Source organism: Mustela erminea, chromosome 1 (genome assembly GCF_009829155.1).
Source record: "Mustela erminea isolate mMusErm1 chromosome 1, mMusErm1.Pri, whole genome shotgun sequence".
In the NCBI taxonomy this organism is placed as follows: domain Eukaryota; kingdom Metazoa; phylum Chordata; class Mammalia; order Carnivora; family Mustelidae; genus Mustela; species Mustela erminea.
In genome coordinates this window covers 209,370,871-209,398,083 of record NC_045614.1, presented here as the reverse complement: position 1 = coordinate 209,398,083, position 27,213 = coordinate 209,370,871, and the positions used below count along the sequence as shown (strand labels likewise).

General features: G+C 45.1%; 1 protein-coding gene across 9 annotated transcripts in view; it reads right to left on the bottom strand.

The window, feature by feature from the left end:
* ITSN1 (intersectin 1) overlaps positions 1-27,213 on the bottom strand; it is a 216,731-nt gene that overhangs the window by 59,185 nt on the left and 130,333 nt on the right. For 7 of the 9 annotated variants that reach the window (XR_004288351.1, XM_032354042.1, XM_032354090.1 and 4 more), the window contains 8 exons: positions 22,940-23,067; positions 19,719-19,948; positions 17,687-17,808; positions 16,010-16,024; positions 8,856-9,103; positions 6,508-6,667; positions 3,038-3,243; positions 2,176-2,258 (listed from right to left, as the gene is read on the bottom strand). Coding sequence is in view for 8 of the 9 variants with exons in the window: in XM_032354042.1 (XP_032209933.1) it covers positions 2,176-2,258; positions 3,038-3,243; positions 6,508-6,667; positions 8,856-9,103; positions 16,010-16,024; positions 17,687-17,808; positions 19,719-19,948; positions 22,940-23,067 (1,192 nt within the window). In the remaining variant the exon portion in view is untranslated. The remainder of the gene's footprint in view (positions 1-2,175; positions 2,259-3,037; positions 3,244-6,507; positions 6,668-8,855; positions 9,104-16,009; positions 16,025-17,686; positions 17,809-19,718; positions 19,949-22,939; positions 23,068-27,213) is intronic. The other 2 variants (XM_032354053.1, XM_032354056.1) reach the window with 1 other exon arrangement.

Sequence of the window (27,213 nt, the reverse complement as noted above, 5' to 3'; positions counted from 1 at the left end):
AGTGCGGCCAGCTCAGACAGGGTCCTCGGCGGATCGGCAGATGGAGGGTTCTCCAAGTGATTCCTGCGCTGCAAAGTCGCTTTCTCAAAAACGGATCCAAATGTTGAAGCTACTTTCAAAATGCTTCAGAACTTCAGAGGCCTGAACTCTGGCTGAACCTAGGACTGCAGCCTGCGATACCAAGGAGACTGGAAAAGACCGTGGCTTTGCTCGCCCCAGCGTGCACACAGGCATCTTGCAGGACGGGGTGGGGACTCCGTGAGAACGGGGACATGGGAGGAGGCCCCGCAGTGGCCCTCCCTCTGACCTCCCTGCGGAGACATTTACCACAGGGCACTGGCCATTCCCAAACCTACAGATCTATTCAATCTGGTGTATGGTTGACTTGAAATGTGATCGCCTTTAATGCAGTATAATAAGGGACTCATTAATATACGTCGACAGCTTTCCTCTGAACATCAACTGCCAGGTTCTCCCACGGCCCCCTGGAAGGCCAGCCATCTCCCTCCTAGTGTTTCCTAATATTGCTAAATCACCTGGCGGTGGATGTAATCAATGTCAGTGGGATGACAATCTCTGTTACCCAACTTTAAACGTGTGTGGTTCACCTGTGACCTCTGCGAGGCCTCAAGGGACAAGGCCTCCATACGTGTTTCCAAACAAATCAGCATTCATCGGAACTGTTCCTAGATGAGGGGGCCCGCTGTGCCGAGTGGCTCGCCGTCGACAATCCCGGAAACGAAGTAAGAAGGCAAGAGCGTCAGCGGACACTCACGGACCTCTCTCCTAAATGCCTGGCACAACGGAGCTCCTAATCCTTTGCAGTAACTCTCTACCCAAAGGGGCGTTCACTATGCTCACGAGTACGTGGCTGGCAGGAGAGAGCCGGGTATAAGCTTCGTTGGATAAAATAACAGTGAATCTGGGCAGAACCATAAAATTTGCTTTATATAAAACTGACCACACACGGTGTGTTTAAAAAGCTTTTTGGTGCCTCGTTCTGCTAACATTAGTGGATAAAACACTCATTCAGATGACTGATGAAGCACATATAAACGGAACTCTGCTAATGTTCGTTTCAGTGGGAATGGCAAAGATCCAAAAAAATGCTGGATTTGCTTGGCAGCGATGAGGTCTCTACGGCTGTATTTATAAACTACAGACATTTCTGCTTCCAGAATTCCTTTTGGAAAAGTAACTGTGTTACAGTTGAGACTGAAGGGCCACTGCACCTTAATCCTTGCTGTTTCCCCCCGGAAACAACTGTTTTCATAATTCTTTCACAAGGCATGCTTTCCAAGGAATGCAACAACTTCATGATGGCGAAGAAACTAAATCAAACACACTATCTGCAGAGAATTTATCTGAGGAACCCACGAAAACTTTGGACACAACCGGGTGGACCTCTGTCAGCTAGGAGCGCTGACCCAACTTCTGGTGGAAAGCCGGGCAGCTTCAGGCAGCGGTCTTCAGTTCGATGAGAACGCCACACCGAATGCAGAGAAGACTGGAGATTTTTACCACTGGAGCCCGGATTATGTGGGTTTTGTTCATTTTAAACCCCACACCGTGCATGGGCACGGGTGATCCTCAGAATTATTTCATGAAAACAAAGCCTAGGAAATCAAGCCATTAATTATTGGTGCCGCAAATACTCAAAATGACATTTTTAGGCCTAATGTGGTTATTTACCAGGAACCGAAAAACTAAGCTTCTGTTTCCTTTGAGGTCAGGGAGACGGCAGAAGTTGCCGGGACAGCTTTACTCAACTGTATCATTACAGTTTGACAACAAAACGCTGATGTACAGATCCGAGGAGAACGGGCTCTACGAGGGGAAGCAATGGCCACGATTCGGCCACGGAGATGCTCCCAAAACTGGAGCCCTAGTGACGCTGATGGGCCTCTTTTAATGGTCAAAGGGCTCGTGACCAAATATCATGACAAGATTCAGCGTTTATGGTCAATGTATCTGATTCTGTTTTGAAAGTCTCCATGAAGTACTCTGCTTCGGGAAAGATCTAACTTTTCATTTTACCTCAGAGTGGGACACATCGGACGTCAATCAACGTAGTCAATTTTAGAATGAAATCCCGTCTCATTTCAAATGTTCACTGCTCATATTCCGTGATCCCCAGGACCCTCCTAAGGAGCATAATTTGACTCGAGTTCTCACCTTCTCCAGAAACAGCTGGCTTGGCTGCTGGCGACGCTACTCTCTTCAGACTAGCGGGACTTTCTGAAGAACCAGAATCCATGCTGGAAGAGGTGGGAAGAGAAGGTACTTTAATTTTTATCTTCAAAGAAATGAATACAAATGACACTGATTTTTTTTTTTTTTTTAAGCTGCTTAATGTTTAAAACTCTGCCCCACCTACAGCGGAAAGAAGCCCGCTTCGCTCAGTGAAAACACAGAATGTGCAACAGATACCAGATTCGGAGCTCGCATTCTTGCTTCTCAGTACTTGCTACGCGGGGTGAGCAGCCAATGTACTGCTCTATTTGCAAGCATGGAGAACAGGTGCTTGTCCACAATTTTTGCCATTTTTCTCTCCTTGACGCTCATAATTTGTTTTGAGCACCTACGTGATCACAATAATTGAACTCCTACTTTTATGTTAAAAGAGCCATGCTCTAAGGCTCCTAACAAAAGAGAGAATTCGTTTTTTCCGTTATTTCCCCAAATGTTTTGAGCCTCTAAGTCTTCATGTGTATCTGGTGTAGTACGGGGTACTACACACGAAGAGAGGCATAGTCTGCAACTAATCCACAAGAATGTTCCAGGTCTCAGAGTAGAATTCCCTCTTATAGAAGTCACTGAAAAACAAGATATGCAGCCTTCCACAACTGAAGCAAAGAAAAGATCACTTATTTGTCAGAGGCTGCCTTCTGCAGGCACAGCCCCTAACTTCCATAGTTAGAGGATCCGGAAGACAAAATTATCCTGCAACCCCAACTGTGACGCTTAACCAGTGCAAGCAATACTTTAATGCCTAACATAGTTTTCATCTAACAGAAGCAGATAAACACAAAAATACCTTGTAGATTTCCTTATGGGCCCTGAAATGAGTTTCACGTAAGACTTGGGGAACCAACCCTTCTGACCTTGAACTTCTCCAAACCACCACATGTCTTGCTGTTCCAGGACGGTGATGACATCATTTTTGTTAAAATTTAAGTGGTTGTCTTTTTTGGCTCTCCAAGGATACAGCGCTTGGGCCTGTAGTCCCTCCACCTTCTCGCCCTTGTGTGGAAACACATAAAGGACCTCTCGTTACTCCGCGATCAGTTACCAGCTCCGGTGACATCAGCACTGGCACCAACGCCCCTTTCCAGCCAGCGCACATGGGCACATACACAGCCACGAAGGGCCCTGCTTCAGTGTAGGATGGGGGCCGGATGCGTCCCTGTGTCGTGGGAATCACTTCTTTTCAAAACAAGAGGCGAAAACCTGCCAGCCTACATTGTCTGGCCATCTCGAACACCCCCTCTAACCAAGCCAGGAGGTCATAATATGTTTTGTGGCACCTGGCCCTGTGCCTCTTCTGTCTGGTTCCACTTTAACCCCCAAGTGGCCCAGGGCACCCCTCCCGCATTTCCAAAAGCATATGGACATTTGGTGGAAGACCAATACGGGAGCAGAAACGGTATGGAATCTCAAAGGATAAGGGACTGATAGTGAGTTCAGGTGGACACGGGAAAATATGCCCCATGTTGGACTGTGCTCGTTTCAGCTCCTTTTTAGAGACACGGGGCGTAAATGCCTCGTGATCCCCTGTGAACGTCTACATGCCAACGTGGTTACAAAGAGGAATGAAATGCGATCTCTGGCTCCCCAAAATAATTTAGGTTAAAAGACTTTATTAACCACAAAGCACCATAAAAAAGGACAGTATGATATTGATATTCTCAGCAAAGACTTCACAATTAATGCAGGAGAAAGAGATATACACAATCATCCACAGCACTTGGCAGAATGAAATCTACCACCAATAGGCTCCAACTGTTCACTGCGGGGACACAGAGCAAAGAGGAAGGAATTCTGCCTGAGGGCAACAGGGACAATGTCACAGAGGAGGCGCCACTGGAGTCGGGCCTCGAAGGGCGAGGAAGACTGTGCGAGCTAGGGCTTCGGAAGAAGGGCACTCCAGGCCGAGGGCACAGCACCGGCAAAGGCCTCGAGGCAGCGCACTGCAAAGGGTCCGGGAAGAGGAGCACAATCTTGGGGTGCGTGGAGCCTAGTTTCATGGAGGGGTGTAGAAGGAGATGTGGCTGGAAAGGCAGGGTGAGCCATTCATTATCTTTTTAAAAACCGTAACATAAAACCATTATAATATCTTAAGATAATAATAAAAAACAAGTCAACTTTTCATCATGTGTGAAAATGGACAGAAACAAAGGATAATGGCCAAAGACAGCTCATTCAGAACCAACATGTACTTGCCTTAGAAGACATTTTCCTAGCGATGCTCGATGGTGAGCACTGATGCAGATCAAACACCCCAGCGGCCATGGGACCCACGGCTCCACCCCCATCTTCCTGGGACCTCACCCTCTTAAACCTGCAATGTCCCTCCTCTCTTCCATCCCGGCTCCACACTCTTTCAAATCCCACAGAGTCTCTGCCTCCCATTTTCCCTCCTTGGGTTCCCAGGAGCTTCCCGTGGCCACAGCCCGCTGGCTTGCTGCTGTTTTGCGCTGTCCAATCCTCCCGCCGCTTCCATCCGCCCCTCTGCCACGCCACTCCCGACTGGCTGAGTCCTCACCGGCGCCTCATGAACCCTTCCCCGCAGACGCCATCCCTGTGCCTGCCTTGTCCACCTTTCTGCAGTGACACAAGCAAATAACCCAGCCCAGGGCCAGCCGGACACAGCCTGGCCTCAGGGTTGGAACCCCATGTGTGTCACTTACTGATTTCGTGACTTTGGACAACTGTTTCCTCTCCCTAGGCCTTGGTTTCCACACTGTACCAGAAACACTTCCTCTAAAAGGTTAAGGAAGTGGAGTGAATCTATCCACAGGCGTTGCTGGGACAGTAATAACGGTCACAGTAGCAGCTTTTCTTTCCCTGCTGTTTCTAATCCCAGGCTGTCAAGTGTGGCTGCAGAGAGCAGAGACAAAGTGCAGGGACGACCGGTCACACGTTCGGGTTAAATCCAGCCCCGAAGTCCCTCACTCCTCTCGGCTGATTCTGCACACTCTGCAGCCGTCAGGGTCCGCTCCCGAGAGCGCGGCCCACGGCCCCCTCTGAACTCCTTTTTCTCCTTTACCCTCCTCCAGCCTCTCCGCACCCTCCGTCTCCCAGAAGACGAATGCTGTCTTTCTGTGCCCTGCACATGGTTCCCACCCTCCACCATGAAGTTCTCAGTGCCTGACTCGGTGGCCCCTTCTCCCCGGTGCCCTCCCTCTGCTCTGCTCCTGTGACTTCGGGGTCACAAACCTCTCCACTCGCTCTTTGCTTCCCCAGCCCTTCGCAATCGGTTTCTCCTATCCCTTCCCAAGTCACAGGTACGCTCTTCTTGCCACACTGACTGCTCTCTGCCCTGTCACCAACCCCCTTCCTGCAAACAGCGGAGCTGGGACAGAAGCAAAGGAAGGAACCCCTCTGGGCGGGAGCTCCTCTTCCTCTCCCAGGTCAGAGAACACACACACACACACACACACACACACACACACACACACCCCTTCTGAAGATCTCACCCATGGCCTCAGAGCTGATCCACGTTCCCACTGCCTGTCAGATGGGCCCACGTGGTGCCCCACGTTCACCTTAAACTGAACACATCTACAACCCGGATTCTCCTTCCCACTAGAAATCATTTTCTCTTGTGCCCCCGTTTCTCTCTGAGGTCAAATCCTTGGCTCAATCCGTGACCGCTTTCCTTTCCTTTGGCTCCAAGAGAGTGTGACTCCGTCCTGCTTAACGGTCACTGCTGCCCCAAGTCCTCTGCCTGCCGCACCCCAGGAAGCTGCTCCAGGTCAGACACTGTCCCCCACTCCCAACTGCCTGCCAGATGGGCATCTGCTCTGTTTGATTACTTGCAGACATTCCCTTCCTTTAACTTTACTATAGTACGTCAACTGCTGCTTTATTATATGGAGTAGTAATATTCAGAACAACTACTTTATCCCGCTCACCTATAGTCAACCAATCTTTTCCGATATATACTCACTGGTCTCCCAAGATCGACTGGCCCAAGCTTTTCCTGAAACCCACTGTCCTACTTACTCTCCTCACAGTATCTGCCGGCTGATAGGCCAGCCCCCTCCTCTACAGAATAAAATCAAGATGCTGTTCAAACGCCCCTTCCTGTCAACCTGTGCAGGAGATTACCCCTCTTCGGAACTCTCCAGACTCTCCAGACTCCTTAACACTATTGACAAAACCAAATTCACGCTGCCACCTGACCCGGATACGTAGAAATAACACTGTCCAGATGCACTAGCTGAATGTGCTGGTACTGGGTCCAGCAGGCCAGGACTTCACACTCCCACCGACTGCCCTTACCTGGCCCAAAACAGGAGACGGAGACGAGCCAGTGGCCGTGGCTGGAGTAAATGCTGATCTCTGCCTTAGCTGGCCGGCACTTGGGACAGTGAGCGAGGGCTGGGCGGCCCACGCATCCCAGTTGTCTGTCTCCGGCTTCTCGTTCGTGCTCGTGGGCCACCTGGAAGGAAACATAGGCCACCATGAGAAGCATCCTTCCTACACGCCCGCTTCTCACCCACGGCAGACAGACCCACTGCATTTATGGGGCTTTCTAAATTCACAAACAAGACGGGGTGGAAAGAGGTTCCGACTCGGGTTCGAGTCTGAGCTTCACGCCCTAGTGATGAGCCTCAGGCAAATGACAGCGTCTCTCTGAATCTTCATTCCCTCGTTGATAAAATGGGAACAATATTCTGCCACTTTGTCATTTGTAAAAACAGCAAAAAAGAAGTTAGACAGCACCTGTGAAAACAGGCCAGCTTGGCAGCTGGCGCTTAATGCTCTCTGTCCCCTCTAACTCACAGCAAAATCCAGGCCACATGTCTGGCCACCAGGGTAATGACAACTGGGATCCTTATAGCCACCGGGCATGCTGGATCTCAGGGACGGCTTTAATATTGTGATTTGTATAATGTTAAATAAATATATCTGTGCGAATGCAAATCCAAACGTAATTTACTCTTCACGTCTTTGAGAAGACACAAACACATCTGAAAATCAAAATAATTCCTTTGAGGGGTGCCAGGGTGGCTCAGTCGGTTAAGGGTCCGACTCTTGAATTCGACTCAGGTCATGGTCTCAACAGCCATGGGATGGAGCCCTGGGCTCTGGGCTGGGGATGGAGCCTGCTTATGGAGCTGGGCTGGGGATGGAGCTCTGCCCTTTCCTGTCTGTCTGTCTCTATTAAAAACTAAAAAATAACTCCTTTGTGAGACTGCAGATCCTGATTCTGGGTTTGGAAAATAAGACACCCATAATAATAGCAGGAGAAGTACACACCACTCATGTATCGCAGGAGAGAGTCACAATGACTGGACCACAGCAAAATGAAATCTTAGAAAACAAAGTATTTATCTTCTATGTTAGTCTTCATTTAAAAAAAGGGTCAGAACTTGGGGCGCCTGGGTGGCTCAGTGGGTTAAAGCCTCTGCCTTCAGCTCAGGTCATGATCCCAGGGTCCTGGGATCGAGCCCCACATGGGGCTCTCTGCTCAGCAGGGAGCCTGCTTCCCTTCCTCTCTGCCTGCCTCTCTGCCTACTTGTGTTCTCTGTCAAATAAATAAAATCTTTAAAAAGTAACAATTAAAAAGGCAGACTACTTTTCAGCAGAGGCTAGATAGGGAGGGCCTTTCTTGGCATCTGCAACCTTTTGTATGGAAATAAGAGTATGAAAAACTTGCCGTTCCTTCCATCCTTCCCTCCACTTTCTCTGCCCGTGGTCACCACACTTTTCTCCCGTCTGAGCCATCTGATCTTTCTCTAGCTTTATGTCTTGACTCCTGGCCTTCCATCTGTTTCTTTTCAAAGATGATTAGACTTAGGAAAAAAAAAAAAAAAATTAAGTAAGCTACTTCTTACTCAAATCACTCCTGCTTGACTGCTTTTCTAAAACACTTTTACAGGATGCCTGGGTGGCTCAGTTGGTTACGCGTCTGCTTCCAGCTCGGGTCATGATCTCAGGGTCCTCGGATGGAGCCCTGCGTCAGGCTCCCTGCTCATGAGTCTGCTGTTTCTCCCTGCTGCTCTGCCTACCTGTGCTCTCTATCTCCCTGTCAATAAATAAAATATTTTTTAAAAAGAGTAAAAAATAAATAAAATATTATTCGACAACTGCACACATAGATGACGGTCCTCTATATGTAAGCGTGGACAGCAGTTTCCTCCATCATTTCAAACCTCTGCTTACACGCAGTTTCTAAGGCCATTTCCCAATGACCCAGCGCACCGCCCGACACATGTGTACCAGACCGATGACAGAGAACAGAGCAAAGCTTTGAAGGAAACAGCTTTCTATCCTGTTTAAAACCATGTGACAATTCAATTTGTTTCTAACCAGCAAAAAAAGGGCTGGTTACAGGCAGGAAATGACTCTGTGCTGACCGCCCTGGGTGTCAGATTAGGAAATGGCATTTCTCCGTTTCTTCCCCCCGAAGGAGATCTGCAGACCAGCTCCGAGCGTGGTGAGACAAGCGGCCCGATGTCGCGTGTACCCGGACGGCTCACTGCGGGGCGCCGACCGCATCACACCCAGTCCGCGAGCAGAGGGATCGGGGAATGGGGTGACGGAATAAGCCCGCTCCTCTGCCCAGAAGTACAGCCCCAAACCGTGACAACAATGGAAAGAAGACTGAGCGAGCCTACACATACGTGGAGCTGAAGTCAGCCCAGTTGTTGGGGGTCGCGGAGGGCTCCGGAGCGGTCACTGCCACAGGAGCTGGGGGCTCGCGCACGGCCAGCGCGGGGGCGGGGGCGGAGGTCGGGTCAGGCCCGGGTTTGACTGGAGCGGGAACCTCGTTTTCTGGGATTTTCTCTGCATAGTTTGCAGGGAACCATCCTGTCTTTCCTTTTAGTTCTCCTCCAAGCCAGCCCGGTTCTCCAGTTTGGCTCTCATCCACCTGCAGGAAAAGTCACAAAGTTTAACCGCCCTGGAGCTCAATCAGCCCCTGAAGACACCAGGCGCTCTCCCGGGACCAGGGACCAAGCCCCAAGCCTCCCACCCCAGCGGACGGACACACCGCACGGATGCCTCCTCACCCTCTTATCCTCTCCATGTCTGGGAAAACAGTCTCTAAACATTAACTCTGAACAAACAGTATGTGCTGTGATGCAAGTTCTCCTTCTTTCTGCCTTTTTCTTTCTTTTTTTTAAAATGCCCTCCCCACTTTCCTAGCAATGGCAGTTATGATAAAGTGACTCAAGCCCTCAGGCACATAGTTGAAATTCTTAGTTACCTTGAATTGGAAAGTGATGTGACCGACTTCATCACCCGGGAGGTCATGGAATTATTAAGAAATAATTTGACTTGGGCTTATGATTTAAAGCTGAAGCCAAAGGGTGCCATCAACATTAACCGGTACTCTAAAAATCTCTTAATAACTAAGTGGTATCTGTTGAGTACAGCGATGAGAAAGATGAAAACACCATCTCAGAGATCTTAGATTTCTTCCACGGGAAGAAAAGATGCTGTTAACCCACCTAAAAGCTCTTTAATTTCCTCATCATATATCTAATTTATTGAATAGGAGTTTATTCATGGCAACAGCCAATTTTATTAAGGTCCTGTGTTTTTCTTTTATATAAGTTTAATGTCATAAAAGTGCACGTGAGAATACAGAATTCTGCTGTTTAAAACTCTCACAGACGTTATTTTATCAAGTGCTTTTAATGTTTGCATTTTAATTCTAACCTAAAAGGATCCTTCCCAATCACCAGGATGGTTCTACCTACCTTTATGAGTTACCCCCACTATTTTATGAGCAACAGGAGAATGACTTTAGAGGAAAATTAGGCTCACTGTTAGAAAACTGTTTTCATTATTGTATCAAATAAGGGTCTATCAAAGACCTTATCTTATTTTTCTCCCTTAATATATACTGTCCGAGGAGGTAAAACATTGGATACTTCAACAGACATTAATGTTGCTTTTGAGAAATCATAGAAATGAGTAGGCAGGATCTTAACAATGATTTTGGAAAAACAGAAAAAATACCAGTCTTCTAACTCATTCAAATACACAGGAAAAATAAATAAGTAAATAAAAAAAAATAAAGCCCCAAACTATAAAACCAAACATCTACCACCTGTATTCAGTGCAGAGTCGGTGCAACGTTTATTAGCATACTTGAATTTTAAACACGCTTGGGATGGGCCAGAAAAAGTCGAATTACATAGCTTACAACTTAGCTCTACAATTTACCTATAAAACTTCCAGTGAGCAGGAGATGCTGGCACTCTGCTCCACCTTAAGGAACCCTTACTGTCTGGGGTAAAAGCAATTTTTTAAAACTGAGCACGTTCCAAGGATTTCCCCAAGATAAAGAGCAATACTGCTTCGGAGGTTCTATTTTTGGCTTTACAGTTCTGATAGTCTTGCTAACGCTTACATCAGATGTGAACACATTAGCCACTTCTCATTCAAGTCCCCCGCACTGTTTTGTGCTTACGTTTCTTTTTCAGGGCAGCCCCAACTGTTTCTCTAGATGAAGATTTGAGATGACATTTTTTTTCCCCCACTTGGATTTTATGTGAAATGCAAATGGCTAAACGCCTTTCCTTCTTCATTTATATTTATTGGTGATATTATGACTTACTTAAAACATCGCCACAGCTCTGCAATGGAAACAGTTGTTTCGAGGCCAGATTTTGCTGGGGAATCCCCCAACTCCTGGGCAGGTTCAACAATAGTCAAGCTCCCAACCCCCTCCACCTCTCGTTCTAAGACCAAGGTGATGTCAGGCAGGAGTGAGTGAGTAAGGAACGAGAGCCTGACACAGGGACTTAGCCTCAGACGGCGAAGGGTAATGGTTAAGAGAAGAGCTCTGCTGTTAGATTACCCCAATTTCAACACTGGTTCTACCATTTATTAACCAGGTGACTATGGGCAACTCACTATCTCTTGGTGTCTCAAGTTCATCTGTCACATGGGGATAACAGTACCTGTATCATTATGGTGCCTATGAGAATTGTGAAATATTGAAAATGCTGCTTGGCATGTGAGAAGTGATTAATGATAGAGTTTTAAAAGCCAGAATTCTCCCTTTGTCCCGCTCTCGGCCTGTACTGAAGTGCTCTCCTTTGGGCTTCGGTCCCATTCTAAGAGCCTAGTCTTTACCTTCACTGTAGGGAACCATCCCTGGTTTTCTGTACGGGGCACTCTCTGCTCTAGGAACTTGCCTGAGACCCCAGGCCCTCTCGGTTTGCCTTTTTGCCAGCAGCAACCCTTTAGGGGCTGGAGTTCAATCCTGGATCATGGTCCGTCTGGAACTGCTACTCATCTGTCCAAGCAGTAGGACCTTCTCAAAGGTCTGCTGCTTTACTCAATTATATTCTGTGTGTTACTGTCATTCCCTTGACACAAAAGGTCTTATCTGCTTCACAGGACTTTTAGGATCGACATCTGGAATTGGATGTGAAGTCCCATGGGCAGGTCTAGCTTGTACCCCAAGTAGCTGATCACACCCAGCCCTGTTCTGTTCTGCATACTTAGGAAGCAGACATGGTGCCACATCAGCCTTTTATCTGTGCCAACAAGAGTTCCCCCATCCTTCAGGGTAACGATGAGATCAGTTTTTCCCTTTTAACCAAGGAAATACACCGGTCAACTTTGACAGAACAACAGTTTTAATTAGCCTGATTTGTTTTTAAAGGAATCCATCAATTTTAATGTATAACTTAATTTTAAGATTCAGAGGATATAAGAAAAATTCACTCTTAACATTAAATTAACTACTCAGAAAAAGCACAACAGTTCTCATATGAAAAGGAGAAGTATTTCTTCCTGGATTTGGGAAACTCAACCCAAAATGCCAACCCAATGGTGGAAAAACAGTACATACGATTAGAACAGAGCAAGAGTTAGGCATACAGATTTTGCAACAGGGCTGGTTGTAATGTGGAGTTAAATGGACATCAAGTAGATACATCTACTGGGGGCTCTAAGTCAGGGCGATCGGAAATAGTAACAAGAATGGTCTTAATACACTTTCACTTAAGCTGCCCCACTGTAACACCTCAAAGCATTTGGGGTCATTCTAGTGGAACATCATCAAAAAGGGAAACACAACCCCAGATAACTACGAACGCATCTTGAATGTTACCGATCTATTCTCCAGGATGTTAATATCCACTGTTTGCAGCCGGGGTTGGATTCAACAGTCAAATGCACACAGCTATGAGGTTCAAGTACATATGGCTGAAGCCCAATACTACTGTCTCTTTTCTCAACGTTTATATGCTTCGTGGCTGCCAGATTCATCAGGCAGCATATTTCTGAAATCTCTGACCTTGTCGCAAAGTAGGGAAAGAGAAAGTCCCTCTCCCCTCGCAAGCATGACACAGAAGGAGGACAGCAAGGAGATGTAAACTGTGCTGACTCAGAGCAGCTGGTGGGGCTGCCTGGGATGTGCCGAGCAGCACAGGGAGCAGCAAATGGTTCCTGCATTTGCCAGCCTGGAAATACACGGTCTTCCCAAAACTTTCGGGTTAGAGTATTAAAATTGGGGGTACCTGGGTGGCTCAGTGGGTTAAAGCCTCTGTCTTTGGCTCAGGTCATGATCCCAGGGTCCTGGGATAGAGCCCCACAACAGGCTCTCTGCTCAGTGGGGAGCCTGCTCCTCTCTCTCTCTCTCTCTGCCTGCCTCTCTGCCTACTTGTGATCTCTGTCAAATTGAAAAAAAAAAAAAGGAATATTAAAATTGTTTTCTGAAGCTCTAATTTAGAGGTCATCAGATCTTTCTTCTGTAGGAACTACTCAACTCTGCCCTTGCAACACAAAAGCAGCTGAGGGTAATATGCAAATGAGCGGGTCCAGCTGTGTTCCAGTAAAACTTTATTATGAAACAGGCAGGGGGCCGCATTTGGCCCACTCCTGGAACCGGGAGTGGACTCATCCCTCCAAACAGTGATGATACAATGGCCAATTGTTACTAAACAAGCCAACCTCAGATGTAAAGGTTATGGAAGTCGAAGGAAGGCAGGAAAGAAAAGATACTATTATTTTAAAAAGTCTCCCTCAAGAGAAAACAAGGAAAAACAGTGAGTTTAATGTTACAGGAATAAGACCAAATTAAAAGATAATCTTCAGAATGAACTCGACTGGTTGATGGCTGACAACCACTAAAGAAGTATTCTTTTCGGGGATATTTCTAAGAGGGTATGTTTCAGAAATGACTGAGAATTAGTCTTGACAGGAAAAATGCATTAGGTTAGAGTGGTGGTTCCCAAAAGTGACAGTCAGCCTAACAGAACCACCTGGAGGAGATTCTGAATCCTGTATACAGAGTAAAGTTCCCAGAGTCTCTGGCGGTGAGCTGGAATGCTTACTTCTTCTAAGCTTCCTGACCAGTTCTAATGTCTTCCTCAGCCCTACACCACCCAGACCTGCTGAGTTATCATCAGCCTGTGCCCTTAAGACAAAGGTCAACAAAAGGGCAGTGAGCAAAGGCCTTCTAAATTTTTTTTTTTTTTTAAAGTAAGCTCTACACCCAACATGGGGCTTGAACTCATGACCCTGAGATCGAGAGTTGCATGTTCTCCCAACTGAGCCAGCCAAGAGCCCCTCTTCTAATTTCTAATGCTATTCCAATACATCACGGATGTCAAATTTGATCTATTTGCCCTCCAAGTACCAGGACCTCCGGATCAGAAGACAGGCCATCAGTGTTCACAGTATCTAAGTTCTAGCTGTCAAACTCAAGGTCAAATTAGGAAGTTTCCATTAGGAAGTTCTTCCCTGAGCACATCAGTCCATTCTGATTCCTTTCCTCTTTCCTAGCAGAGCTAGCAAGCATTCACTGAGAACTTCATCAAATACTGGCTTTTTCATGTGTTTCTCCCAACTTTTCTACGAAGATTTTAAACATATGAATGGTAGACATCATCTTATATTTCTTTCTATTATAAACAATATTTAGAACAGGACTACAGACAAGATACCACTTTAGTTTTTTAGTCAACTGTGGAAAAAAATATTTTTGGAGAAAACTGGACTGACAGTTAAGATTTTTTAAAACCTCCCTCCAAGACTGCCGACATTAAAAAAGGAAAGGTTAGACTTCTGAAATCTAACAGGATAGTCAACTAATTTATAGTTTGAGAAATCAAAGAATCTGATGATTATGCCCACAAAAATAAGTTAAATCCTGATTAGTCAAGCAAGAGATTGATAGTAATGTTCTAATACATATTTTCATGATCATGTTTCTTAACCTCAAACTTCAGGGAATAAAAAAATTGTTACTATCACATGTCAGTTTCCATGTTTTTATTTTGTGCTGATCCTTAACTTCACGAAGACAATACAGTTGGATGCCATCTGGGGTATAATGCTGCACTGTGCAGTAGAAGACACGGCTGCTGTCCCCTCAGCAAACCAGTAAATTATGTCTAGCTGTGTAATTTCATCCTTCATGACATATTTGGGACGTCTGAGATAAAGCAAACACCATTCCCGACCTGGGTACTCCTCCTCTATTATACTTGTCAAAGCTGGATTTATTTTCAGTGTTCCATTAAAAATTACAAATGTTAGTACGTTTGTAAATATGAAAATAATATAAAAGTACAAAAAATTAAACACAAAGCCCCTTCTTTACCGCCAAGCAGTAGCCAATGTTCACGGTTTCAGGCTTGTATTTCAAGAATTGAACCACACACACAGAAACATTCACATATATACACACACACAGATTTTTATTTAACCAAAATGCAATTATACTGTTCATATTCTTTTGTTTTTGTTGTTTTATTTACTGGCGAGCTTATCTGTATATGTAGATTATGTAATTTTTTTTTCATATCTTAAATCTTCCTGCTTAGCTGTACCATAATTTATCTAAACCACTCTCTTACTTGTATGGAGCTATTCCTTTTTTGTTTTTACCAACAACACTGCAGTGAACGTTTGTCTACCCATGTATTTGCGCACGTGCCGAAAAAACGTCTAGAGGAGGGAGAACAGCAGAATTTCTGGGTGAAGGGGAATGAGAATTTTAAATCTGAACGGGTATTATCAAACTGCTTTTCAATTAGCTTAGTCAACTCATACAACCATGCTGACAGCGTGTATTTCATCTAGTTTCCTGCACTCTTGACAGAGCTGGCTATTATGAAACCTCTAAACTTGCTCAGGTGGGAAATGAAAAATGCTATCTGCTTTTTCTAACTTGCATTTCCTGATGCAATGAGGAAATGAGATAAAGACTTTCTGTATATTTTTAAAATCAATATACTCTTCTTCATGTGTGAATATCTCTTCATATCCTTGGACAAGTTTTGTAAGTTTTGGGTTTCTTTCGTATTAATTTTTAGTCTTTATATAATGTGGATGTATTTTGCAATATGCAAGTTTTAATTTTTTTATATTGTCAAAACTGCCCATTTTTACCATTTATGGCTTCTGGTTTTAACTCAGAGAGGTATTTCGTTGCCAGGAAATTATTCCCATATTCTCCTTAAAAAAAAAAAATTTTTTTTTAAAGAAATTTAACTTTTAAATTTAAACTACCTGGAACTTATTTTTGTCTGTAGCCTGAGATGGAGACTTAACCTTATAATTTGCCAAATACACAGCCTTCAGGTTAGTCCTCAAACGGAATCTAGTGAAGAGAAATTCAGTACACAAACTTTTATACCTCCTTTTTTTTTTTGTAAAGCAAAACCTACTACACAAACTTAAAACATATTTGTACCACCACGACAACACCCAAAGATATGTGTACTTACACATTACATAGAATTAAAGTGATTTAAAAGAAGAAAACATTTAATAAGATGCAGACTTCCTGACAGTTACACAGACTTACCCATTCCCCTTTAACCTCCACCAGGAAAGCAAAGGTTTGAAAGCAAGGCAAAATATGTTTAATGAAATGTTTTATTTTTACAGCACATCTAAATTCTATTCATCTAGTCAAGCTGGTGGTTAGCCAACTTGAGGGAAAATATCTGTGTAATAAGACTATGTTTCCAAAATATAGCAACATTTTCTCATTAAAGTACAAATCATCTAGAGCACTTCCTTACTGTAACATCTGTAACACTTCCTGATCTCAAGAAGCGAGCGCCCTACTTTTCTGTACCTTGTGTTGCAACAAAATCCAGTTTCAAAAACCTAAGGCTCTTTTTTTGTTTTAGTGTAAAGAAACAACTTTGTAACGAGGTCCTCTCTGATGTCACTGTCCTTTCATAAGGTTTACAGTCTTAGTATGGTATTTTTATATATTTTAACAATTCGTAGGCTTTATTTTATTTAATTAATTTTTCCCCCCAATTCGTAGGCTTTAAAAGCCGCACCATTTCAAAGACAAGGCAGCACGAGTAAAGCTGCTTCGGACTAAGAAAACACAGCGTGGGAAAGAGTCAGGGCTGAACAAGATGCTTGCGACGCCGTCCATGTGCTCAGAGCGCCCTGCCCACGCAGAACCTAGCAGTAATTTCTGTAACAAGTGAGTGATGCTGCCACTCAGGCCTTCACACAAGTCCATGATAATTTGAGAAAAAAAACTGTCAGAAATGAAGGGGAGATAGGACTGAGATCTCTGAAGACCAAACACACTGTTCTTTCTATATATTTTGGCTCAGGAAGGATCACAGGGTCCCCACACAGAGGTCTGATATATACATGCAAGATGAACGTGTGAGTAACAGTGCAATGACCTGGGCGTTACCCTTCAACTTCAAAGATACCTACTACTGGCACCACAAGCCCGTCTGTCTCCCTCGGCATTCTTTTGCAATCTGGAACCATCCTCATCTTTAAACAAACAAAAAATGCCAACAGTAATGCAAAGATTGACCGCTTTTGTGGCTCTTACTTCTGAGGCTATGAACCAGATGGAAGAACTATTGTTTTCTTGCAGAAAATAATTTAGGTCAACCACGTGGCTTTACTATTTCTCAAACTGGTACTATCGTCTCAGTTACAATCACACGATTCAATTTAACTATTAGTATAATTCAAGGAAATGAACTATGACAAAGCAAAATTCTGAACTCTTTCATGTGCTCATTTATGGGGTAAGACGGCAGATTAACGGTATGTGATTCATGACTCCTCACACAATTCGAAGATCTCACAATTAAAGGGGCACAAAGATGCACTGATCTAAAGATACAAAAGTTCTCACTGGCAATTGTGAAGGTGATGATAAAGCATTTTGCATTTAGAACTATTTCTTAAAGACTATTCATAGTATTTAAGTAGGAATCTCAACTCTGAAATTATCAGACCTTTACAGATTTAAAAACATGCTAAGGCTGTGATAAGAACCCATTTTCTTTAACACCTCTATTCAAGTGATGCTAGGATACATTTCTACACATCATCTTTCATTCTAATAGGAAAGGAAGATGGAGCCCATACTTCAAGAACCCTGGATTTCACACTCGGCGACAACTTCACGCTGTCAAATAAAGTGCAAGAGGAGAACAGATGCTAATCATCAACAGAAAAATCACACTCTGACTGGAGTCTTTCTTACCATTACTATGTCTCCAGGCTGGATCGTGATCTCATCGTGACTTCTGGATTCGAAGGGATAGAGTGCTCGGTAATACACCACCTTTACGTTCTCCTGTGCAGAAATGGTAAGTGGGCCTTTTTCTATTTACAAAACAGTGGGGAGAAGGGAACAAAAATAAAGCATTACACGGAACACGTATGCATGACAACAAGCCAAACAGCCGACCCTGCTATTGACCTTAGCATCTGAACCCTTTCCGTCTATTCAAGGAATTTCTGAAGCACAGACTTCGTGCCAAAGGAGAGCCAAATCTGACGATGGCAGCTCGAATCCGTCAGAGTTCACTGGCTGCCGTTCCCTGGACAGAGGCCGTCCCAGTGCTGAACGCAGTGAGGCTGTCTTGGGTCCTGGCTGAGGCTCTGGAAGGGCACATCTGGGAAGCATCAGGACCCCTCTCCCCTACCCAGGGCGCCGAGTACAATGCAGCGGTTAGAATGAGAGAAAATGAAGCAGCCAAGAAGAAAACTCCTCTGGCAGGAAGCAAAGCCCAACTTTCCACATTAGAAGACTTGGAAATGTTGATTATCTTTGGCCGCTAAAGCAATCACATAAAATGTTAAGTGCTGACTTTGCCAACAATGGTTATTATCGATCAATTCCAGGGAAGTAAGCCCTCCTCCACATCTCCCAGGGCTGGGGAAACAAGCCCAATGACAGACCTTATGTGAAAACAGTTTAGATCTTAAGTAAAATTATTAGAAAAAGGCATGCAAGCATAAGACAGTGTGACTTCTGATTCACTCAACAGTACCTAATCACAGCCCTCTGAACTGTTTTGCCCTAGAAATGGAGATGTTTAGCCACACATCTATTTTCTCTGAAAAGCAGTGAGGGGAAGGTGTTATCTTCATGCAGTCCGGAACTAGAAGAGGCGCCACATTTCCCACTGACCACGGGAAGAAGAAATCCTCATTTTATATACTAGGAGGAAACATAAGGAATTTAAACGAAATGCCTAAGATCGAGGGCGGGTGGAATTATTTCTCACGTCCAAGAAAGTATTGAAACATAAATTGTTGGCCAGCCTTTCTCCCTGGACTGCAGGCATCTGGATGTGGGGTGCAACTCTGAACCCCACTCCCATCTCTGCCCCCGTAAACAGGAACAAATAAACCCTATGAACAGTGTGCTTCCTTTTCTTTTTGTACGCCAACACAAAGCATGCCCATAATGGAACAAATAAAATCGGTATCATGTGCCATACAAAGGAAAAGGCGGTCACTTTCTTCAGCTGAGTGCTACCGCCAGAGCCGCGCGAGAATCTCAAACACACATACTAGGTTACACGTGATGTAAGAGATACTGGGGACACCTGGGTGGCTCAGTTGGTTAAGCCACTGCCTTTGGCTTGGGTCATGATCCCAGAATCCTGGGATCGAGCCCGGGATCGGGCTCCCTGCCTCTCGGGGAGCCTGCTTCTCCCTCTCGCTCTGCCTGCCACTCCTGCTTGTGCTCTTTCTCTCTGTGTCAAATAAATAAATAAAATCTTTTAAAAAAAGAGAGAGAGAGATACTGTTTCTAACCACTTTAAAGGCTTTCATTTATCATGACTGAAAGAGGCAACTTTTGATCGAAGAGAAAAAAAAAGTCCTACTTTGCAAAAGGTCAGAAGCGTGGCTGCATGCAGCATCGGCTGACGACAGGGACAGTGGAAGGCAAGGGGGAAAGGGGCCACTTCCCGTGCCCGGAACAGCTCCGTAATCCCCAGAGCAGAAGAGCGAACCAGAGAAGCACCAGGTTCTTTCCGACCCGGAATACGGGTTCCGGGATGGGGCTCGGGGAGGAAACTCGGGCTGTTTTGGTCGGCAAAGGCTCTGGATGCCGGCGTCAGAGGGACCAGAGGCGGGGCGCGCCAGGAGCCCTGGACAAGCGACCCGCGCTGCGCCCGCCTCTGTGCAAGGAGCCCGGACCGGCCTGCGGAGCCGCGGCGCTCCCTCGTGACCCCAGCAGAGGGAGCGTCTCTGCGGGAATGGCTTTTGGCCCCGACTACCTGTGGAGGACCAGGGCGCCTGGACAGCGGGCTTGGCCGGCTCCGGGTGCGGGTGGAAGAGCCGGCTCGTCTTGTCTTGCGCGTCGGGCTTGCTTTTCTCCTCCCCGTCCTTCTTCTTGACACTCTCCTCCCTGCGCGGTTTCTCCTCCTCGTGGCTCTTCCGCGGCCGCGGGTGGTCGTCGTCCGGCTGCGCATGCTCCGTCCACGGCTTGTCCCGCTCCGGCGCTCGCCTGCGAACACAGCGCGCGGTTACGCCGGAAGCTCGCGCCGCGCCTGCGCTCGGCCGCGGAAGAGGCTCCGGGAGCGAGCGAGGCTCCCCGTGGAGCCGACACGGTGCCTCAGGCGGGTCGCTCGGAACCCGTGAGACGGAGGCTCAGGCCTCGGCCTCTGAGGGAGCTGAGGAAGTCACGGGACTCGGGAAAGCACAGGAAGGAGATTCCTGATGTATCTGACCAAGTGGCTGGAGACGGACAGCGACTTCTCGACGGGAACCCTGGTATGTCCCCGCGCAAAGCCCTCTCACACACACAACAAACGAAGGCGAGAGCGGCCCCCCGCGAACACACACGTAGCTCCCCAGAACTGAGGGCAGATGCAACAGATTCCATCGAACCCTTCAGGCAGTAGCCATCCTGTTACTCAGTCTCCGTCTCCGGCATTTTCCCGAACCGGAAAACTGTGTGTGTCCAAGCTGCGGGCGTGAAGGGACAAGTGCAATGAACAGATCGTCTAGGCCCTGAGGTCTAAGACGACCTCGACCTGAAGCCCACAGGACACGACCAGGGATGGGTTTGTTTTTTTCTCTCTCACTGCACAATCGGCTACAAAATCAGAAAACTCACATGCAAAAGGAAGCAATATCCTCATATAGCTTCCTGTACGAGCTCCATGAGCCTCCACACCTGGGGAGTAGGTCCTATTAACGTCCCCATTTTTACACGGGAGTAAAATGAGGCAGAGATGTGGAAACGCTTGTCCAAGGTCACACGGCCACACCTGCCTGGGGCTCAACCCCAGGCAGCTCGGTTCTAGGCTCTACACCCTGAACTGCTATCCTATGGCATGGCCAAGGCACAGAGGTCATCCGCTGGAATTAGGGAACTGCTAGAGGAACACAATATAAACAAGGAAAGCTTGTATTCCCCATTTAAAAAATATAGTTAGGGGCGTCTGGGTGGCTCAATGGGTTAAAACCTCTGCCTTCAGCTCAGGTCATGATCCCAGGGTCCTGGGATCGAGCCCCGCATCGGGCTCTCTGCTCAGCAGGAAGCCCGTGTCCCTTCCTCTCTCTCTGCCTCTCTGCCTACTCGCGATCTCTGTCTGGCAAATAAATAAATAAAATCTTTAAAAAATATACACATATATTTGTTTCTACTATGTATGCATGTGAAAATTTTGTGCAGTAAAATTTTTAACTTAAATCTTTAACGTTTTACTTGCTTTCAAAACATCTTTTGAGAAAGAACAAAAAAGTTTTTTGGAAGGGGTCCCCTGTCTATGTTATCAATCGTAACAACAACAACAAAGCAGACCAGAATTTGCTTAATATTTGCTATTAATAAAAGTCATCATGTATAGTGTCTAACCATGTAATTTCTGAAATTAATTTTTAGGTACTGTTTATATGACTGAAAGCAAGAAATCTGTGGGTTTTTATTTGGATATTTTGTGTGGGGATTTCTACTCCATAGAAATGTTAAAGCTCAGTGCAGCACAGAGTGAATAATCAAAGCCATCCTGTTACTCAGTCTTTGAAGATAAGGAAAGGATGGAATTAGGGGTAATCAGCACATCCAGGAAGTGAATCCTTGAACCATACCCCAAGAGAACTATAAAACAGTGTTCTAATCTGGCTGGAGACCCTACCTGCCTGCCCACTGGTGAACTGTGCAGTCCCACTTACATGCAGGTGTTTGACAGCACGGGGCTCTGTGTGTAGTTTCTCTTATAAGTTTACCATTTTCTCTCTCTAGCTCACCTCATTGCAAGAACACAGTATGTAACACAGATACAAAATATGTGTTAATCAACCATATATTATTATCTGCAGGCTTCCTTCCAGTCAACAGTAGGGTGTTAGCAGTTAAGTTTTGGGAGAGTCAGAAATTACACTCAGATTTCCAACTGAGCAGGGGGGTCTGTGCCCCGAACTCCCTTGTTGTTCAAGGGACAGCTATACTACACACGCCCACATGTGCATCCCCTCTAGGTAATTTAACTGCGCTCAGCCCACTAAAATCAATGACTTGCCTCGTGTTCTGTTTCTTTTTTTTTTTTTAATATACTAGGTATTTTTTTTTTTAAGATTTTATCTTTCTGATAGAGAGAGCATGAGCACAAGCAGGGGGTGCACAGGCAAAGCGAGAAACAAGGTCCCCACTGAGCAGGGAGCCCGATGTGGGGCTCGATGCCAGGACCCTGAGACTGTGATCTGAGCCAAAGGCAGATGCTTAACTGACTAAGCCCACCCAGGCGCCCCTGTATCTTCATCCTTTTATTCTATCTTCAATAACCAATTTTTACAATTTATGGTATATCACTGAAATATTTGGTCATTTTTATTTCCTGAGTCAAAAATTAACTGACCTTTAGAAAGCAAATATCCAATAACAAAATCAGACACACTGAAAAGTTAATAAATGAATTTCCCCGATTCAGGACAGAATGTTACCAATAAAAGTAACAAACCACAAACACAAATATTCAAACAAAGACAAACAAAAAAATGTGTCTGGATCCTAAGCAGAAGCAAATTTTCTCCTCTTATACTCAAGTTTAATTTGCAGCTGAAGAAAAGGAGAAAGAAGTCAGAGCGGCACACTGTGAGCCCTGCTGGAGAAAGCCTGTGTGGCGAGTGCTCAGGGGCTTTGATTTCAAACCCGGGCGCTTGGGACAGCCACTGTTATTAAAAGGCTGTGAACTGGAAACGTATTTTGGTCATTGGCATGCAAATGAGCATACCAAGTGTCCTAATTTCCTTGTATAATTCTATTTATCTACATGGTAGTAGCTTAGGAGAGCTCTGGAAGCTAACCAAAAACTTCAGGGGGTACTTATATATGCAAAGATTTATATACACACGTATTTGTGGTTGCGTACACACACACACACACAATTGAAGGCTATTTCTGGTCAGTAGGTACTCGCAGAAGTCCTGCAAAGTAGTATAAGAAATACTCAAAGTTTTCTGCCAGATCCACAGTCCACAAGAAAAGACTCACCTTTGGGCTTCTTCTTTTTGTTTTTCTAATTCTATGATTTTTCGCTCTTGTTCTTTCTGTTTCAGACGTTCAGCCTCTATGGACTTCTGTTTCTGGAGCTGTTGCTTATTATGGATTTCTCTTAGTTCCTATAAACAATCAGGGAACAATTCACCGTTTATCAGCATGCAGCATTTTCATAGTGGGGAAGTCTAGCCATTTAGAAGACAAACACACAGATTTGAAAAATGTTAACTTGGAAAGCTGAAATCAGTCTACATTTTGACATGACTGATCTCCAAGAGCTGTTCCAGATTATGTTTTAGTGAGTCATAAAACATTACACCATTTTCCATTACATTCTTTGGAAGGAACTTGCTAGTGACGGGTATTAGAGAAGCTACGTTGTTCAAGTCTTGGCAACAGACATGGACTTAACCAGTTTTAAGGTATGGTGATGATCATCAATAAAACCCTAAGGTACTGCTGATAACGAATCAACACCAGCCTCTGCTGGCTTGGAAAACACACACCATCTCCATCAAAACCTCCCCTACTTATGCTAGGCGGCCTTAGACCAAATGGACATCTCTCTGCTCCACAACCCTGACTGTCCCCACCACATCATGCCCTTCCAGAACATCTTCTCTTGCTAAATCCAAGTATGAAGCTGTCGACTCCCTCCAAACTAACCCATCAGACGGGCTGAAAACAAATGCAGTAACACGACGGTCACCATGTTGGATTGGACCCAACTTCCTCATCTGGTATCATTCCCCAGGAAAAATGGAGATTTCCTTAGCAAACTACTGAAACAAAATGCATTTTATGATATTAAAGTACTCAAGTCAGAATTTTAAACACCCTAAAGTGTGAAGAATAAAGAAATGCCTGTTGAGGGGGAACCCTCGATTCCATACAGGAACCCAATGGTCACTAGCAGATTCAGTCACCAAGACTCCTCTTGCTTGTGTCAACAATAAATCAGATGAGTCAGTATCCAGTACAGCCAAGGATGCATTTCCAGTTGACTTCCTCATCTGGGTAACTAAGGCTGGTCCCCCACGCCCTGGGGTCCCTTTGGTGAGATACAAGAACTAAAGTTAAGACCACCCTGTCTTCTTCATCTTGTTCACTGGTCAAGTCCAAATGGGCAGGTTTCCTCCTGCCTTGAAAACTTCCCTTTAGGTTCATTCAGAGATTCAGGCAGAGCACTGTCTAGAGAAGATCAGTGTTGTTATAGTGTTATAATGCACTCATTCCTAGAGAAAAGCCCTAAGGGTTAGGAAAACCTTCTGCTAGCTAAACGGTTCTCAGGATAAAGATTTTTTAAAAAATTTATTTATTTATCAGAGAGAGAGAGATCACAAGTAGGCAGAGAGGTAGGCAGAAGAGAGGGAAGCAGGCTCCCCGCCGAGCAGAGAGCCTGACGTGGTGCTCAATCTCAGGACCCCGAGATCATGACCTAGCCGAAGGCAGCGGCTATCCCACTGAGCCGCCCAGGAGCCCTGTTCTCAGGATAAAGAGCGAGCACATGGATGCATATTTTATAAACCAGAAGTGAGTTTGAGAGATCCTAAAAGGAAGCAGTGAGATATAAGAAAAAGTGTCTGGAGATCAGAAAGTCAGGGGGAGATCGTACTGAGGGGGAACAGGGGAATCACTGGAGGTCAGCAGGCCCTGGAAAGGCAGGGAAGGAAGGAAGGGACTTTGGTGGGGAACCAGCAGATAACACTGGGACTATCTAGGCAGGATGCAGCAGAAAGAAACAACTCTGTTGGGTCCACAGTGGTGAACTGTGCCCTACCCATGAGCCCTGGGCATGTGACTTGGATTTGATATTTTAGAGACAAAAGGGAAAAAGGGGCCACTTCTGATTTTTAGAGTAATCTGTACTCTTGGCTCAGTTAATATATCTATGTGAAAAGGAAAACTGCAGAGGGGTGATATTAAATCAGTCTCTACAGGGGCGTCTGGGTGGCTCAGTGGGTTAAGCCTCTGCCTTTGGCTCAGGTCATGATCTCAGGGTCCTGGGATCGGGTCCTGCATTGGGCTCCCTGCTCAGCTGGGCGCCTGTTTCCCCTCTCTCTCTGCCTGCTGCTCTGCCTACTTGTGATCTCTCTCTGTCAAATAAATAAATAAAATCTTTAAAAAATCAATCAATCTATCTACCTACCTATCTTTACAGTCCTAAGAGAGGGACCCAAAAGGTAGGGCCTGCAGAGACAGCGATGGCTTGCCCCATCATTAGCCCAGTGGCTGAGACCTTTTAAAAGGAAGGGGAAAAAGTGACTGAAATGTTTCCTTTTCTTACTTTAAAATTTCACCTTAAAAAAAATAATAAAAATTAAAAAAATAGAATTTCACCTTTGGTTGCATAAAATTCTTAAACAGGTTCAGAAAGAATAATTTACGACAACAGACAGCAATCGAAAGTACTGAACTGGGAAAAAAAGAAACCTGGATTCTGATCTCAAGTCCCTGACATGGGCCAACAGCTGAATCAGAGTGGATGACTCCTGGGGTTTCTTTCTGCTTTAAGATCTGTTAAATTTTTCAACACTGTTGATTACATAAAAAAAAAAATTAGTCCTTATTTATTTCAGTGTCTCTTATATTCAGGGTTTTAGTCTTCTTATAGGAATAAACCAAAAAGGCATAACCAGTAAGCAAAATAACCAAGCTGAAATTAAATACAAAGGAGTAAGAAATGGCAGGGGAAGAGGAACCTTTGAGTTTGGTGTTCAGGAGTCTGATTATGTATTAAAAGAGAAAAACTATTACTTTACCCAGGAAAAATGTATCTCTAGGCAGAGTGATATTCAAAATATTTAACAACAGCAACTGGAGTGAACCCTGCCCGTGATGTACCAATGCACCTAAGAAAAGTGGTTTTCCACTTTACCAAACAATTACAATGCAGATTTCCTTCCTATACAGGCCTCTAGTGATTGAACATTAACTTACAGATCATTAATTACCAGATACAAAGTCAAGACAGGCAGCAGTAAAGCTAGGAATGTCTTAGGAGGCACAATAAAATAAAAAGCAATAGGAAGTAAATTTAAAGAAGCTACAGGAAGAAAATCATGTTATTAATAAGACAGTTTTTAAAACCAATTTTTAAATTTATCAAATATCCAAGAAGGAAGATATTTTGCAATTTTAAAACCGCATTTATTTTGGAGGTCAGCCTCACTGACAGGCAAGGCTGAACCCAACCCTGAACCGTTCACACGTATGTTGCAGCTTCAAGTGCCTCCCAGGAACTGGAGTAGGCAGGGGCATAAAGTCACAGATGTCAGATAAGGTAACAGAAGGCCCTGACATCTCATGATCTAGAGGTGAAGACGGCGAAGTCTTTCTATCATTCCCTTCAACCAATTCAAATACTGCTGCGCACAGCCCTGCACAATCGAGATGCGGCCAAGAGGCAGGCACCCCAGGTCTCTCTCTCCTTGGACTTGGGAGCTTAAGACAAAGCAGAAAATTCACGATTCCGAAACGTGACAACTTTTTTCTAAAAGTTGAACTTCTAGGAGGGCAATCTACAGAATGAAGGAAGATTTCTGAGCATGACATGGCCTTGTGGGGTGCAGTCCCTTCATGTGGTGGACAGAGGGCTTTGTACAGCTCCGTCCTTCCCTTTCAACACTACTGTTTAAGATACTCGAGTGCAGTCAGTTATTTAAAAGTGCCCTTTTTTTTTTTTTTTTTTTTTTTTTTTTAATTTGACACAGAGAGAGATCACAAGTAGGCGGAGAGGCAGGCAGAGAGAGGGTGGGGGGGAAACAGCTCCCTGCCAAGCAGAGAGTCCCATTTGGGGCTTGATCCCAGGACCCTGGGATCATGACCTGAGTCGTAAGGCAGAGGCTTTAACCCACTGAGCCACCCAGGCGCCGCTAAGAGTGTGCCCTTTTAATGCCTTCAGGGAAACATTTCTAAGGTGACAAATAAATCTGTTATCATTAAGTTATCTATTTAGGAAACGACAAAACCACTGGGAGAAGCAGCCATGAAAAACCTCACGACGTGAATTTTAACACCTTTTCCTGGTGGTCAACCTCATCGAGGTAACCCTGCGCATCCTATTAAGTCTTATCACAGTTATTTCTCTATTCTAACGAAGATAAAGACAGAAAAATAAGAAATTACTGAGAACCAAGATTCATGACCTCCCTTGTGGCTCTTCCTAAAGTTAGTTTTTTCTAAAGTCAATAACCCTACAACAAGCACACTTAATTGGTTGGATATTCATTGAGCAATTTTGATTTTTCTTCTCTGAGTTCTATTCA